Source organism: Sarcophilus harrisii, chromosome 5, assembly GCF_902635505.1.
Source record: "Sarcophilus harrisii chromosome 5, mSarHar1.11, whole genome shotgun sequence".
Taxonomy (NCBI): domain Eukaryota; kingdom Metazoa; phylum Chordata; class Mammalia; order Dasyuromorphia; family Dasyuridae; genus Sarcophilus; species Sarcophilus harrisii.
In genome coordinates, this window is record NC_045430.1 from 116,226,431 (window position 1) to 116,242,827 (window position 16,397).

The 16,397-nt window shown below is 34.2% G+C and overlaps 1 protein-coding gene across 2 annotated transcripts; it reads left to right on the forward strand.

Moving 5' to 3' along the window:
• Positions 1-1,999: 1,999 nt before the first annotated feature.
• SPX (spexin hormone) lies at positions 2,000-16,397 on the forward strand. 2 transcript variants are annotated; one of them, XM_012550673.3, is made up of 7 exons: positions 2,000-3,180; positions 9,167-9,309; positions 9,698-9,778; positions 9,914-9,971; positions 10,889-10,951; positions 14,719-14,805; positions 16,180-16,397. In XM_012550673.3, exons 2-7 carry the CDS (start codon positions 9,304-9,306, stop codon positions 16,242-16,244), a joined length of 360 nt encoding a protein of 119 aa, XP_012406127.1. In that variant the 5' UTR covers positions 2,000-3,180; positions 9,167-9,303; the 3' UTR covers positions 16,245-16,397. The 2 variants fall into 2 exon arrangements, with proteins under 2 accessions (XP_012406127.1, XP_031794290.1); XM_031938430.1 differs by lacking the exon at positions 9,167-9,309.

A 16,397-nucleotide genomic window follows, 5' to 3' on the forward strand; every position in this document is an offset into this window, starting at 1 on the left:
CTCGATTCAGGTTGTCTGGCTTCTATAAAGAACTTCCCAAGTTGACAACCTTCATTCATTCAATTTTATAACATGCTTCTATATTTGCAACCCTATTTATATAAGGTTACATAGTAGTCAGGTACAGAAATAATTGAAATCTAGATATTTTAATTTCTTTTTCATTTTAGATAGCTGTTCTTGACTGACCAATTCCCTTCAGCCTTGTAAGTGTAGCATGTATATATAAATGATTTTTGCAAGGTGAAAAATACTTCACCTAAAATTATGGTAATTTTCCAAAATGTAGTGTTTGTAGTAACTATGCTTTCTGAGAGCTAGATGGAGTTATTTTTAATATAGGCATAGTAATCTGAGATTGCCACTATTATAATTGTTGATAAATTATCTCACCTATCTGGGTCTTGGTTTTCCCAGTTATCAAATGAAAAGTTTGAACTAATCACTAGGATCTACTGGACCCTGTCGATGTATTATACAGTTTTTCAGGAGCTGACTAAATATTTGCAGCTACTGAGGACAGTCATCACAGATTCCAGTGGTTGTTACAAACATTTTCAAAAAAGATGAAGGAGAAATTCAGGAATTAATTAAGTGGAGTAGAGATGCCCAATTTTTTTATTTGGCCAGTATCTTATGGGACTGTTGCAACCTACCTTACAAAGCAAGATGGTATTGATAGGAGCTTCTGTTTGTAGTAATAAGGCCAAATGATGAAACCTCTTAACATTCTCATAATAATGAACTCTAGGTTCTTATCTGATCTCAATCTGTCATTCTGCCTCTTCCTGTTTTTTTTAAACTCCCAAACCTTGTTCCTTGTCCTCACTATAATTTCTAATCCTGGGAACCTTCAATTGTTTCCCAATCCATCCCTGCTGAACTCATCTTCTTTTCCCATCTTGACTACTTGAAGAAGCAATTTAATTCCACGCTGATCTTCCACTTTACTGAGATGGCTTCACCCAGATCCTACATTGAAAGGTAGTCCATCTCCTTGCCAAAGCATTCCCTATATGTCCAAGTGATCCCATTCTTTAGTCTTCTCCAGTAGATTGACCCTTCTATCATCCCTGCTTTCTCAAATCTTCAATTTCTTATCCTATTGCCTGCAAATATGCTCATGTCCCTCTTCCTACCACCAAAATCCTCAAAAAAATTCATTTGATCTATACTTCCTCACTAGCTATTAATTATGCCAAACCTCTTCTGCTTTTTGTGGCTAGAATTGAAAAGACCATCTACAACTATTATAATTCTATAGTCTTTCCTTTTCTCTTCTTAACCCTCCACTCATTTGATATTTTTTCCCCTCAAAAGACTGAGCTAGAAGAGAGGAAACTATATTAAAATATATAATGTATTATATATTGTGTTACATATATTTTGTATAAGATTTTATACAATATAAATATGATGTGTATAATATATTAATATTTTTAAAGTATGTCATTTTAATTTTTAATAATGTTTTCATTTTAGCAATAATTGGGGGAAAATATGGTAAATTCTAAAGCCAGCAGTAATATCAACTAAACTACATGTTATGAATAGTCATTTTTGATCCAAATGAAGTGGAGAACCTAAGAAAGTTAAACCTCTGCTCCTGAACAGCCATCTCCAGTACCAAGCTAATCCTAGTCCCTTGTACTTCCTAGGTTTTTACCCTCTCCTGTAGCTGGAGAGACAGCAGCTAAGGTGTCCATATGATCCATGAAAGTGAGATTAGGTACAGATATGGTTCAGTGAAATTTTATAAATGTGAATTACTTCATCAACCTTCAACCATATTTTCACCTCCTAGTCCTAATATTAACCAACAACCCCTCCCTCATTTTTTATGTTTCACACACACACAAATCACAGAGTTCTAAAGGACCTCAGAGACCCTACAAGCCAATCTAAAACTGATTTTAGTACAGTATTTGCCACATTTGTTGTTCAGTTGTTTCAGCCCTATGACATTTTTGTGACCCCATTTGGGGTTTTCTTGGCAAAGATACTGGAGCAATTTGCCATTTCCTTCTTTACCTCATTCTCCAGATGAGGAAACTGAGGCAAACAGGTTAAGTGACTCAACAACTCCTCTTTTAATTAACAGATAGTTTTCAAAAATTTACTATGTCTAAGGATTTTTTCTTCTTGAAGCCAGTGTAGTAAAATAACAAAAAAAAAAAAAAAAAAAAAAAAAAACACCTTAACTTAGTGAATATGGTCCTTAAACTACAAACATATAGTTCATTACTGGACCCCTACTTGAAACCTTTTGACATGACAGGGAAGACAAAACATGCTAGTGCTATCTTCCATGCCATGATGAGAAAATGAATAGGATATTACTTTAAAATTTAAACAATGAAATTCTTAACTTCTGACAAAAAGAGAAATATTGAGAAAATGTACATCAAGGCCAAATTGATTGGTGGCCCAGTAATGATAATGAATATAGACCTTTGCTTAATGTTTTGGAGCCATGAGGCTCTATGGATTCTCTATGGAACTTGTTTTATGAATTCTTCATTGTAATATATTACTCACCATCTTCTTGTCTCCTGGTTTACAGAAGACAAAACTTCAAGAAGGGAATTAGCAAAAATACTAAGGCCTCAGATATTTATTAAAGATGCAAAAAGTGTGAGTGATAAGCCAATGGGCACACATACAGAGTTTATTTATATATGTATGTATAATAAACACATCTTTTCTTACATTTGTACATACATACAAACATACATTCACACATGCAAAAACAGGGAGAGTTTAAAAAGCTTGATATAATCCGGATATACAAAATCCAAAGGGAAACATTTTGTGGAAATTTACCCCCAAAGCCTTCTTCCTTCTGAATAGCTCGAAGATCATTATAATGTTCCTTGCTGAGTTCTTGATTGTCTGTTCTTGTTACTTTTTTTGACCTTGATTGTTCCTACCCTCTAGGTTTTATCTTTGAAGGTCCCTTCCCTATCCTGATTGCTTTAATCTTAATTGTTCCTTCTCTCTGCAGATGTCTTGATTTATACATCCATTTATACAAGCTATCACTTGTATGTATGAGTTAGAATGCACTCATACTAACTGTTCTTAGCTCATCTGCCTCTTCTAAGTTCAAATTGCATTGCCATGGAGATGAGATGTACAAGTAGACACCACCCAAGAACATTGAGTAACATTTTGGAAATGGTAAGTATATTTCTGTGTTAATACAGACTATATATGGCAAAACTATTCAAATTATCTCTCTCAGATGATTTCCTTCTCCCATGACTCTAAATAGCTGAAGGGAAAACCTGCATTAACTGAGTAACTGTCCTCCCAACAAGAGATGGCAATCAAAAAGGGAATTTTAAATTTCTTTTGCAGCTAGCAGTGGTCAATACTGTGCACATTCACAAATTCTATATGCCTTCTTTTGTTCTCTGTACTTTATTACCACCATTTATTTTTCCCACTATACAAAAAAAAAAAAAAAATCTCATGGTTTCTAATCTGAGTCTCATAATTAAGGTTGGTAGTACTATGAGTTTGGGCAGAAAGGGAAAAAAAAGAGTTCACAGGCTCCAGACTGACAAAAAAAAATAAATAAATAAAAGTTCCATGACAAAAAAAAGTCTATATGGAGTAGAGCACAGTTGTGAAAGCTTAACTGGGAAGAGAGATCCTTTACTGATGTTCATGTTGTTTCTCCATGGTGACTAGTTTCTTATTCTTTACCTCTATTGAAGGCAGTAATACATGAGGAAATAACTATTATCACATTCAATCTCAGGATGTAAGTGAGGATTTACAGAAGAGAAACCACCTGAGCAGCCCTGATCCCACTTATATCATCCAAATCTAATTATGTGTGATGGTTCTGTCCTTGGGAATTAATATTTGAGGATTTTTCTTTTTTTTCCTTTTGGTCCCCCCCCGCCCCTCTTTTCTTCTTCTTCTTCTCTCTTCTTCTTCCTCTTCTTCTTCTTCTTCTTCTTCTTCTTTTTCTTCTTCTTCTCCTTCTTCTCTCTTCTTCTTCTCTCTTCTTCTTCCTCTTCTTCTCTCTTCTTCTTTCTTCTTCTTCTTCTCCTTCTCCTTCTTCTTTTCTTCTTCTTCTTCTTCTTCTTCTTCTTCTTCTTCTTCTTCTTCTTCTTCTTCTTCTTCTTCTTCTCTCTCTCTCTCTGTTCTCTCTTTATGTCTGTCTGTCTCTGTTCTCTCTATGAATGTCTGTCTGTCTGTCTCTCCTCTCTCTCTGTATCTCTCTGTATCTTTCTCTCTTTTTTTCCTCTATCTCCCCTTATTTCTGCTCCTGAGAGTTAAGCTTTGTTTTTATACAGCTTCATTGAGTTTCTTTGGTTTCATTTTTGTTTTTCTTTGGCTTTCCAAAAAAACCTCTCCACTTGAGAAGATTGCATTTTATTTTGCCTTTTCTTTCTCTTCACTGACCAGATTTTTGAAAAATCCTTTTGGAATGCATTAAATCTTTAAAACTTTTCAATTTTTCTTATGTAAAGATTTTAGTACAATTTCTGGTTATGTGTTGTATATTTAAACATTTACTTCAGGAAAGTCCTATTTCCAATTTTATTTTATTAGATGTTGTGTCTAGATCTTTATCTTCATCTGACAAGTTCTTCCCTTATAATCTATTGGCAAAATAGGAAATAATTGAATTTCTTTTACTTCTAATCAAATAGATGGGGTAGTGGGAGAAGAAAAAAGAAGCTCACAAACCACTGTACTCCTTGTGAATGGGTGTGAATACACTATTGATCAGATCCTGTAATTCCATGTGAATATTCTGGAAGATGATGCTAGCTATCTCAGAGGGAATACAAGTTGTCTTCTACTCTATTAAACTGACTCTGTTATGTTTCCCAGTCTCTATAATTATAGTCAAGTTGCATACAAGTCATGCTTTTCTGATCTCAGGTGTCCCAGACTTCTTGACAGCTACAAATTTTCAAGCCCTCTTGACTCAGGCTGCCAAAGTCAATCTCCCCCTCTCACAAGAAGCTTTCCCATCAGTCTGGGGCTAGATTTAATAGCTACTCATCTTGGAAGAGATGGATTTTCTGTTTTTTTCTTTAATGACAGTGGGATTCTGACCCACTCTTTATGAGAAGTCCCAAAGAGATATAAACTAAACATTCCAAAAAGAGATCCAGAGAACAGTTATTTCTTTTGAAGCCTATTGAGTAGGCTTCTTGACTCAGAGGTCAGTCTTCTCAGATAGTACTTTGGCTCAATCCTCCCTCTCTTGGGGAAGGGAGGGAATTTAGGAAAGGAAAATAAAGGGTCCAACCAGAGTTTAATGTCGTCATCCTAAAGAACCAGTGCTAAACATGTGTCCCCAGAAGTGGCCAAGTACAGGGTAGTTCTACATGGTCCATAGGATGGCTACTGTTTCTTCCTTCCTTCGTACTTAATTTTTTCCTTCCTTTCTTCCTTCTTCCTTTTCTTCCTTTCTTCCCTTTTTCCTTCTATTCATCTACTTAAGATTATACCACCAACACTTTTAAGAAACCTTTCCTGGAATTGAACATTTAAAACCTATATTGGATTGCTTACTGTCTTGGGAGGGGGAAGATGGAAGAGAGGAGAAAAATTTGAAACACAAGATTTTGCAAAAGTCAATGTTAAAAACTATCTTTGCAATGCATTTGGAAAAATGAAATGCTGTTTAAGAGAAAGGAAGGAACGAAAGAAGGAAGGAAGGAGCGAGAGAGGGAGGGAGGAAGAAGCAAAGAAAGAAACCTTTTCTGCCATTCATACTTTCCACTTTCCAAATCTTTTTCTAATATATTTTTGATTGATTTTCTTTCTCTTTTAATTAATTCTCTCTCTCCGCTTAACTCTATGGATGAAGACATTACCCAGGTTCTTTAATCAGCTTTATCTCTCTACATTTTTCCTCTTTAGTGATCTCCTTCAGTCATATGTCTTTAGCTATAATAACCATGCAAATAGTTGCTTGAGCCCTAATCTTTCCTCTGACTTTCAGACTAACATTTCCCATTGTGTTTTGGACATCTTTATTCCTATTTTCCACAGTCATATCTATCTTAAACCATTTAAGAACAAGTTTACCGTATTCTCCCCAATCATAATAACATTTAAGAAGTGCTTTAAAATTTACATTGTGCTTTCTTTTTTACAATCAAGTAAAGCAGTAGAGTGTTACTTTAGACACTTGATATCTCTCACATGAACCTCATACCTGGTCTTCTTGCCTTAAAGCTCATCTCAATCTAACCAAGACAGAATAAGAATTATACATGCTCAGAGTTGGAAGGGAAATAACAAATTGTCTATTCTAGCCTGTATCTAAATAAGAATTCTCTCAAGAAAATAAAAATGAATGATCATCCTCTTATCTACTTATCTACTTCAAGTGAGGGGGAACTCATGCTCTCTCAACACTATCCTCTGTTGGGAAAGGATCCACATGTGCAAAAATATTTGTGGCAACCCTTTTTGTAGTGGCACGAAACTGGAAACTGAATGAATACCCATCAATTGGAGAATGACTGAATAAGTTATGGTATATGAATGTTATTGTTCTGTAAGAAACAACCAACTGATGTTAAGTGAAATGAGTAGAACAGGGAAATCATTATACACAGCAACAACAAGATTATATGATGATCAATTCTGATGGACGTGGCTCTCTTCAACATTGAGATGATTCAAACCAGTTCTAATGATCTTGTGATGAAGAGAGCCATCTACACCCAGAGAGAAGATCGCAGGAACTGAGTGTGGACCACCACATAGCATTCTCACTCTGTTATTGTTTGCTTGCATTTTTTCTTTCCCAGTTTTCTTTTTCTTCCTTCTTGATTTGATCTTTCTTGTGCAGCAAGATAACTGTATAAATATGTATACATATATTGGATTTAGCATGTATTTTGACATATTTAACATGTTTTGGACTACCTGCCATCTAGGGAGGGGGTGGGGGGAAAGGGGGATCATTTGGAACAGAAGGTTTTGCAAGGGTCAGTGTTGAAAAATTACCCATGCATATGTTTTGTAAATAAAAGGCTTTAATAAAAATTTAAAAAAACTACCCTCTGTTATTGTATAGTTAAGATTTTTCTCTTACATTAAACATAAACTTGGCTTCACTGTAACTTCTGCCCATTTTTTCTAATTTTACCTGACAAGCTCAGACAAAAAAGGTCTAACCTCCCTTCCATGAGGCTGCCTTTGAAATATTTGGAGAGAGCTATCATACATCCCTTTCCAAAATCTTTCCAGTTTTTTTTTTCAATTAATCCTCATTTTATGATTTTTTTTGCCCTCTTCTGGAAAGTCCAGTTTTTCAATGTCCTTTTTAAAATGTGGAACTCAGAACAAATAATAGTCTAAAGACTAATAGATAGATAGATAAATAGTAAGACAGACATATATAGATATTTGTATATAGAGATATAGATAGAATATATATAGATAGACAGATATATATTCTGACCATACAGAATATGGCAAATTCCTGATTGGTGGAAGCCATACTATTTGGACAAAATCTGTACTATTGGAGTGAAAGCCATTCCAAGGGAGGAATGTGTGAAATCTATTACAAAATTACAAGAACACTGTACCAGCAAATAATCTGGTGTTTGGGAATTTACTCAAACTGACCAGCATGTAGTCTTCTTGGGTTGAAAGCTACAAGGATATAGTAATCAAGTGCAAGCTATAGCAAGACCCAAGGACACCATGATCAGAATATAACCTTCACTGTGTCCACCACATTGGGTGTACAAGTACTCATCTAAGGGTGCTGGCATGTCACTAAAGTCCTGTAACCCAGGCCCAAAATTAAAAGTACTTGCTAAGTATAATGCAAATCTACAATGACATATATAATGATGCTTTTCAGCTCTTCCTCCCTTTGATTTCTAAAATTATCATGGGATTTTTTGGGAGGAGGGTGTTTGTGAGGATCTACTGAATATCCTGTTAGTTGCTCCCAGACAGCCCCTGGGTAAGTAAGCCATTATGATTATTAAACCATTTATAAAGTCATAATAAAGATCCCTATTTCTTTCTTTGGCACAAATTTCTTGTAGGGAAGAGGCTCTGAGTTCCATTTGTTGGGGAATTTTAAACCCTATAGCAAGACTAGTTTGGAGTATTCCTCTTAATGGATCTATTAGCCTTCTTGATTTCTAAGATTATATCATCAGAATAATCTTCCTAAACATTACCATGGTTAAATTGATCTTCTACTTAAAATTCTTCAATCACTTTTCATTACCTGCAGAATAAAATTCAAATTCTCTAACCTAGATTACACGAAATTCCAATCTTTTTTTTTTTTATAACCTAGTCTCATATCAACTTGTATACATTACTCTCAGGCCAAATTGCATTTTTAAGCAATCCCCCAGAATAATAAATGAATTGTTAATTTAATGCCTCTGTTCATAGTCATCTCTACATAGAAAACCTGCCCTTCTCAAATGCTACCTCTTAAAATCATACTTATTTTTTAAGTCTGTTTAAATAATACCACATTCACTAAATTTCTCTTGTCTTTTAACTTCTATGGCATTTTCAACTTTTTTGTATCCTCCTCCTTGTATCTTTCACCTTGTTATATATAGAAAACGCTTAAATGAATTTAAGTCAATTAATGAGTATGTGACATAAAGTCATATCGAGATTCACTCACATTTCAATTTCTCAAAAATTGAGCCAGTATTTAGTTGTACCATAAATTATAGTTTGAGTAGCAGATAAATTGCTTAATGTGGAATTGAGATACCTTGGGTTTAAATCTTCCCTCATACACTATAGTTATGGAATCTTGGATGAATCACTTTATGTTTCTAAATCTAATTTTCCTCATGTAAAATGGAAATAACAAGATCGTCCACTTCATACATCGGTGAGCCACAAATGAGATATTCTTTGTAAAATACTTCAGAAATTTTAAAATGCTCTCTAAATGTCAATGATATTATTCAAGTTTCACTTCCAGGCAGAGTCATTGACCATTTATAAGACAATGATGCTTCATTGAAAATTAGAGGGACACACTGAGTTGATGCTGATGTATTCAGAAAGTCGCCTGTCTCATGTGGCTAAGTGGCTAAACTGAGTGTCTACCCTTTTAATCATCTTGACTTCCTGCTGGCTAATCTCCCAGGAAGGATCATCAGACCTCCTTCTCTGTCTCCAGGGCTGACAAGAAATCCTTTTAAATACTCACTCTGAAAGAAATGGAAAGATGTCCATTGACAGGGAAGATTTAAAAAGGTCTCTGTATTCAAATTGGTTCAGATAACTTCTACCAGAGAATCCTGGCAGAAAGTAACAATGAAGGTAGGAGAGTTTTTCCTTTACTACAGAGGAAGGCTTACTTCTTTATTAACAATTTTCATGTTTAGTTAAGAAGCATTTCAGAGGGTGATGAATATTTTAATAATTATATTTTAGAATATAGTTTCATCCTATTAGAATGTATTTAACGATATTTAAGAACTGAATAGGACTTCTTAATTGTGCTAATATTATTTATTAGTGCTGCTGATCCAATTTTTCCATTTATTCTTTTAGAAAAGAATATCCACTATATCTTGTGATACTTATTGCAAAATTTATGAGAAAAATACATATATATTGAACATTATAACAGCACAAAGAAAATTCGAAATGCCATAATATAAAGCAAGGATTATATACATTTAGGGTGATTGTTTCTTCTACTTAGGGAATCCAAAGTCTGAAAGCTTCTGGATTGGCCCTGCTCCTGGCGGTTTCATTCATCTCCTACTCCTGCTGTGCTCCCCGGGTAATTGCCTCTTTAAAAGCAGAATTCTCTAAAGCTTGCATGCAGTTGTTCTTTTATGATTGGCCTTTTGGTTTTAAACCCCCAAAGGACTGGATCATGATGTCCCATTAACTGCTCTTCTCTCCGGATTTGTAGAGAATTTTGGAAAGAAGAAACTGGACTCCTCAAACTATTCTCTACCTCAAGGGGACTCGTAAGTACTGAAAAAAAATCTTTTCTTTTGTGAGCTATTTATTCAGTGAGAGCAAGAGTTTGTAGCAGAAAATGCAAAGGAACTCTGGTAGGTAATTCATTCTGCTTTGCAGTTTAAAATTTTTTTTTTTAAATTAATGAAGATTGTGGTATAGAAAAAGTAAAAATTTTCAGATAATTAGAAATTTCACAGCCTTTATACTTATGGATGGATAGATGTTTTTCTTGACTCTTCTCAATCAAACGTTGTCATTATAATTACATTCAGTTCCTTTTTTAGCTTCTTTTGCTTTATATTATTGGTTTTGTCCATTGTTTTCCTGGTCCTGCTTACTTTGCTCTTGCTCTGCATCAATATGTGAAAGTCTTCAGGGCAGAATTTATGACAAAGGAAATTTATAACAAATTCCATTTAAAATTTTAAAAAAACTTTCTCTCATTTATTTCTCTCTTCTCCTTTCCTTTCCTTTCCCCTGGAATCCAAATTGACATTTTTTCTTTCTTTTTGAAAGCAATTGGGGTTAAATGGCTTGTCCAACCTCACACAACTAGTAAATGTCAAACATCAGAGACTGTGTTTGAACTCAGGTTCTCCTGATTCCTGAGGATGTTCTCTATCCCTAGTGACATCTAGTAAAGACATTTTTTTAATCCCTATCAATGACCTTCAGGCTGAAACTTAGAGGAGTTTTACTGAATGGGATTCAAGGGTTTATCAAGTGAAATTAAAAATTATTTCTCTCTGTTTCCTTCCCTGTTACCTAGTAGGGCCAAGCCACCCTCCTCAGTGTGTCTTACACAGTATAAGAGAGCAGTCATTCAATTTGCCTGCCCAAATCCAAAGCTGCAGCCAGCATCCCACTGAAGCCATTTGAAGCTACTATAGGTTTTTCTTGTTTTTCTTGTTTTGTTTTATAGAAGGCCGCCACTTCATCTCAGAGGAAAGCAGGAGGAAAGATCTCTACAACAGACTACAGCTGGGTAAGAGAAACACAAAGGCACCAGATGCTTTCAGGCTGGAACAGCAAAAATTATTTTGTCTGATTATTAGATAATTCAATAATCTAAAACTCATCATAGGGAAAAGGGACTGATATCTAAAGAAATTACATAACTTGTTCAGGATCACAAAGTGGCCCTTGGAACAAAGATCCCTTGACTCCAAATCCACTGTTCTTTCCACTGCATCCCGGGAAAGGGGAGCATACTTTGCTGTGATTCACTGCATCATAAAATGTTGGAGTGGAAAAGAAAGGATTTTAGAAACCATAAAGTCCAATTACCTCATTTCCAGGTTAAAAAAAAACAAAAAAAAAAACAGAAATTGGGAAATCAGAGTAATTTAACAAAGTGTAGAGTTGGTATGAGAATTGTGTTATGTAATGAATCAAATTCACTGGGCTGTCCACTGATCCTATCAGTCAGTCAACTGATATTTATAAAGCACCTATTATGTGCAAGGCACAGTACTACATCAAGGAAAGGAGATAGGTTTCATGCCTGAAGAGATCCATTTCCACAAGAAAAGACAACTTAGCCCTGTGCTAAAGTGGGACATTTTCTTGTGGTTACTGCTTATCTTACCAATTACAAAACAACTGCAGTCATAAAGGGGAGCAGTCAGGGATGAAAATCAGATAGTTTTGCAGAATGTGCCAAATCAACAGGCAGATAAGATATTTGGGTAACCAAAAGCAGATGTGCTTAAAATGTGGTTGGAGGAGTAGTCTTAGATGTTTAGGAAAAATAACATTCAGTTACTTCATTAAAACAACTTTTGTTTAAACTTAATTTTAAAAAGTCTAAACATCTATTCCTCTGTGTTTTAAAAGGTTGATACTGAGCATGAGATTTAAGAGCCAGCATATTTATAATGAGATAAAGGAGATAAAGAAAAATAGTGAATAGAAAGCCAGTACTGCAGTCAGGAAGACTTAGATTGGAGTCCTTCCTCTGATACAATGATCTTGGGCAGGTCGTTTAAATTCTTTTAGACTCAAGTTTTAGAACAGATGCTGATTCATATTGAAGGGAAGGAGTTAACTCATTGCATATTTTCTGCACAAATGAAACTGATAGAACTGTACATATGTATATCTATATGTACAAGTATATTACATATATATTTATATATAATGGATATATTTATATTCTATCTCATATCATATGTGGATGTTATATATGCATACTATTTATATACATATATATATATATATATATATATATATATGAAAATCTCAACCAACAAACACTTATTAAGCTACTTACTACAATGTGTCTGAGATGGAGAAGTGCTGGAGATATTATACAAAAATAAAATTACCCCTGCTTTTTGAATAACTTACATTCTTTGAGGTTAAATGCTATCTATATAATAAGTATGTGTAGAATAAATACAAGGTAGAGATTTCAAGGAGAAGCAATGGCAGTTAAGGTTGGTCAAGAAAGGGTTCAGGTAGAAGGTGTACCTTGAGCAAAGCTTTGAATGAAAGAAGAGACTCTAAGAGCCACAAAAATGCCTCTTGGGCATTCCCATGGAAGAAAGAGAGGTAGGGGGTAGATCTAGTTTCATGTATCATTGCACAGCAAGAAGGACAGTTGTCTGATTCAAAGATTAATAAAAGTGAAAAATAATAAGACTGGAAAGGAAGGTTGGGGACAGATTGTGCATGACTTTGAAATCTAAACAGAGAAGTTCATATTTAATTGCAGAGAGGTTAGGCAACCATTTCAGGAAGAGAAAAATGGATCAGGAAGACAGAAGAAAAGCTGGCTAACCTATGACACTACTATAATAGGTGTAGCCAGATTTTTAGTTTCAGATGCATTCCTACTTCCTCTCCTAATTTTCCTAATTAAAATGATCTTTTCAAAGCTATTCACAATAAGCATTAAATTGTGGGGCTTTTTTTAAAGCATATCTTCCACTTTTGCACAGAAAAAATAAAGGTCCTATGTAGTGCTAAATAGTGTCCTAAAATATTGTAGAAAAGCAAGAATTTTAGCACACATGTTTTTATTGCTGTTCATGGTACATCCTTATTGGAATTGTAACTTAGGGCAGAACAGCTAGGAGTTTGCTTCAGGACACCAAATTTCAGCATTTATACCTATGAACTTTCCACTTGGCCCCATGTTTCTTGGGCAGGAGCCTAAACTGTCCCATGTTCTATGTCTTCCCAACTATGTCCAAAGTGGATAGGAGGGGTGGGTTTTAAAGCTGCTTTTCCAGATACCAAAGTTGCTAGTTTTAATTTTGACCATTGCTACTTTGTTGTCTGCAAATGTGCTTGTTACCCTAAAAATTAGTCATCATAAAATTACTTAATATGGAGAAAATATTAGATTACTGAATGCTTATCAGTGAGTACAGAACATACCATATATAATACTAAGTACTTGACAAATATTCAATATGCTTTTCTTGGATGAGATTAAATTGATAGCCATGCATTTTGTAATTTTTGTTCATGGTTTTGTTTTTTTTTTTAGGAGGCAATCTGTGTCTTACCCAGGGTCACACAGCTAGTAAATGTGAGAGCCAGATTTTAATTAAGATCTTCCTAACTACAAGATCAATACTCTATCTACCGAGCCATTTAATTAGCCAACTTTTTTTATTGTTAAACAAAGTAATTAGTATCATAGAACTTTAGATCTGAAAGGGATCTTACAGATCTACAATTTATCCAAACTTCTTGTTTTATAGTATTGCCACTGATTTTCAGATTTAAAATTTCCCACATCAAATTTCATAAATAAGATTAAACCAGAAAAATTTTCTTTATGTCAAATTTAACATTATTTTTAGCATTTATTATACACATCTATTTTATATACTAACAATATTACAAATGAAGTTATCACATTCATAGTGAGTTGATGAATTTCTCATCAAATCAGAACTGAAAAGCATATTAAACAACAATAAAAAAAAAAAAAAGATATTAGGGCACTCTCCAGAGCATGATTTTGTCTAAAAGATCCTAGTCAGATAGATAGGAAAGGCTCAGACCTGTCCTTTCATCCAATACTGGCTCTATTCAATTTATTATATTACCTCTCTAAATTTTCACAATGAAAAATTAGTATAGGTTTTATCACAGTATAAATAATTTCCAAGAAAGTGTCCTAATTCCTTTAATAGAATCATAGATTTAGCGCTGGAAAGAAGCTTAGAGGCCATCAAGGCCAGTTCCTTTCATTTTATAGAAAGGAAACTGAGGCCAAAGGCAGTTAATTGCAACCTGCCCACAGTTTTAAATTCCTATCTTCCAGACTCCCCAAACTCATACTCTATACACTGAAGCCATTCAGGTGCTCAAAATTTGGTATATTAAATAAAATAAAGAGGCCACCTGCTGAGCCTTGAAAATCTTTTATTTTATACAGATTTTGCTTTTCACCATATTTATTGGACCAGTCTAGACATGAAGAAGTCAGGTTGTGCAGTTCATAAAGATCTAGGCCTGGAATCAGAAAGAACTTAGTTCAAATGTGCTCAGATACTTTACCAGCTGTGTGATTTGGGGCAAATCACTTGAACCCATTATCTCAAATTATCTCATCTAAGAAACAGGAATTGTAAAATTGTATCTAACTCTCAGGGTCCTTACAAGAATCAAAACAGGTAATAATTAATTATAAAGCACAGAAAGCACTATGTGAATGTTATCTAATTAATCTAATTATTAATTATTTATTAATATTATGTGATGAGAACATTTGTTTACATTTTATTTCTCCAGAAAAGCGCAGCCAAAGTCTAAATCCAATAATTATTTCTGAAGCTGCAGCCATGTTCTTTAAGTCCCTGCAGAAACCACCAGAAGAAGGTAAATATAGAATGAATCCTTTCAAGACAGACAAGCAGACCTTTTGAAGTAGTTTCATTCTTGTTTTGAACTTCCTTAATTTTTTAATTTTTATAATTATAGCCCCCAAATTCATAGCAATGTTTGTTGTGAAGAGGCCAGAATATGTTATAATAATCCTTCAAAACAAATAAAAGAAAACAAAAAAATTCCTTCCTCAGATTATAAAACTTAATATGAATTTCACAATTTATCACACCCTAGAGCTTATTACTTCAGAATAATTTTTGTCTCCCTTTCAGAAATTAAAGTGATAATTTGTATTTTTAAGGGGGGTGCCCCACTGTATTAATGTACCATTAGGGATAATGATTTTATTATACAGAGATGAGCAAATATAAAGAATATATCTCTCTAAAGCTAATTTTATATCACAGGAATGTCTGGCTCAGTGGAAAAAGCATGGGCTTTGTAATCTGGGAACCAGGGTTCAAAAGCTGACTTTGTCACTTAGTAGTTGTGGGACCTTAGGCAAAATATTTAATTTTGTTAGACCTTGGTCTCCTCATCTATAAAATGAATGGTTGAGTAGATGTCTACTATGATCGGATAACCAATAAAAATGTAGTATGGGAAGCAGGAACATTTTGCTAATGATCTGTTGTTGCAGACCCACCCTGATTCAGTGTGACACAGTAGATAGGAAACAGGACATGGGGTAAGGAAGATTTATGTTCAAACTCTGCTCCAACCACTTGCTATCTATACCTTTCTGTGTCTCAACTGCAAAATGAAGAAGATGATCATAATGGTTTTAAGGTCCCTGCTAGCTCCAGATATATAATTCCCTATGAACTTTAAAAGGTTTATTATAAGTGAAATGAAAAAAAAAATGAGATATTATTATAAAAGTGAAGGTAACACCATAACTAGAAAATAAAAAAAAATTAGAAAGTCAAGTTCAGTTTGCAATGATGGCAGGATACGGTCAGGTGGAACTGTGCCATGGAATGGATCAGAAGTCAAAGCTGAGATTTAAATTTGGGAGTCTTTAATAATCATAGTGATCACTAAAGGTTTAGAAATAGCTGGTCTCCCCTAGGAAAAGTTTGGTCTTGAATTCTTGAAAGAATCCTATTGTAAGCCCATGAAGGAAATGGAAGAAGCTGGAGAACTGAAAAACATAACATTAGAGAACCAAAGAGAGGAAAAGAGAATGAAGGAGAGAATGAAAACCCTTGAAAGGTCAAGATGGATAAATATTTGGAGGGGGGAAGGGAGGAAGAAGGTGAGATAGAATCTGGGGACACAGAACCTTAGACTCAAATAATATTTCCTTGATGATTGTACTGGGCTTTAAAACACAATTTATAATTTTATTTTATTTTCTTACAGCTAGAGCAGTAAACTTTGATCAATCAAGATTCTTGGAAGATAATCTATTAAACTGGAGAAAATGATGCAATTTACTAAAAATTTCCCTTGTATTTCTGTTGAAACCATTATTTATGTGAATAAAAAACATGGTCTACATATGGTCTATGTTCTGAAGGAATATATACATACAAATGTAATCTCAGTTTCAGTTTTTTAAGGATAATTATTGAAAAATA

Bases quoted from the DNA above. Each gene is read 5' to 3' on its own strand.
- SPX (XM_031938430.1), top strand. From the start codon at position 3,121: ATGGAGATGAGATGTACAAGTAGACACCACCCAAGAACATTGAGTAAC. The intron at 3,181-9,697 runs GTAAGTATATTT...TCTTCTACTTAG, and splicing joins TGAGTAACATTTTGGAAATG to GGAATCCAAAGTCTGAAAGC. The intron at 10,952-14,718 runs GTAAGAGAAACA...TTATTTCTCCAG, and splicing joins CTACAACAGACTACAGCTGG to AAAAGCGCAGCCAAAGTCTA.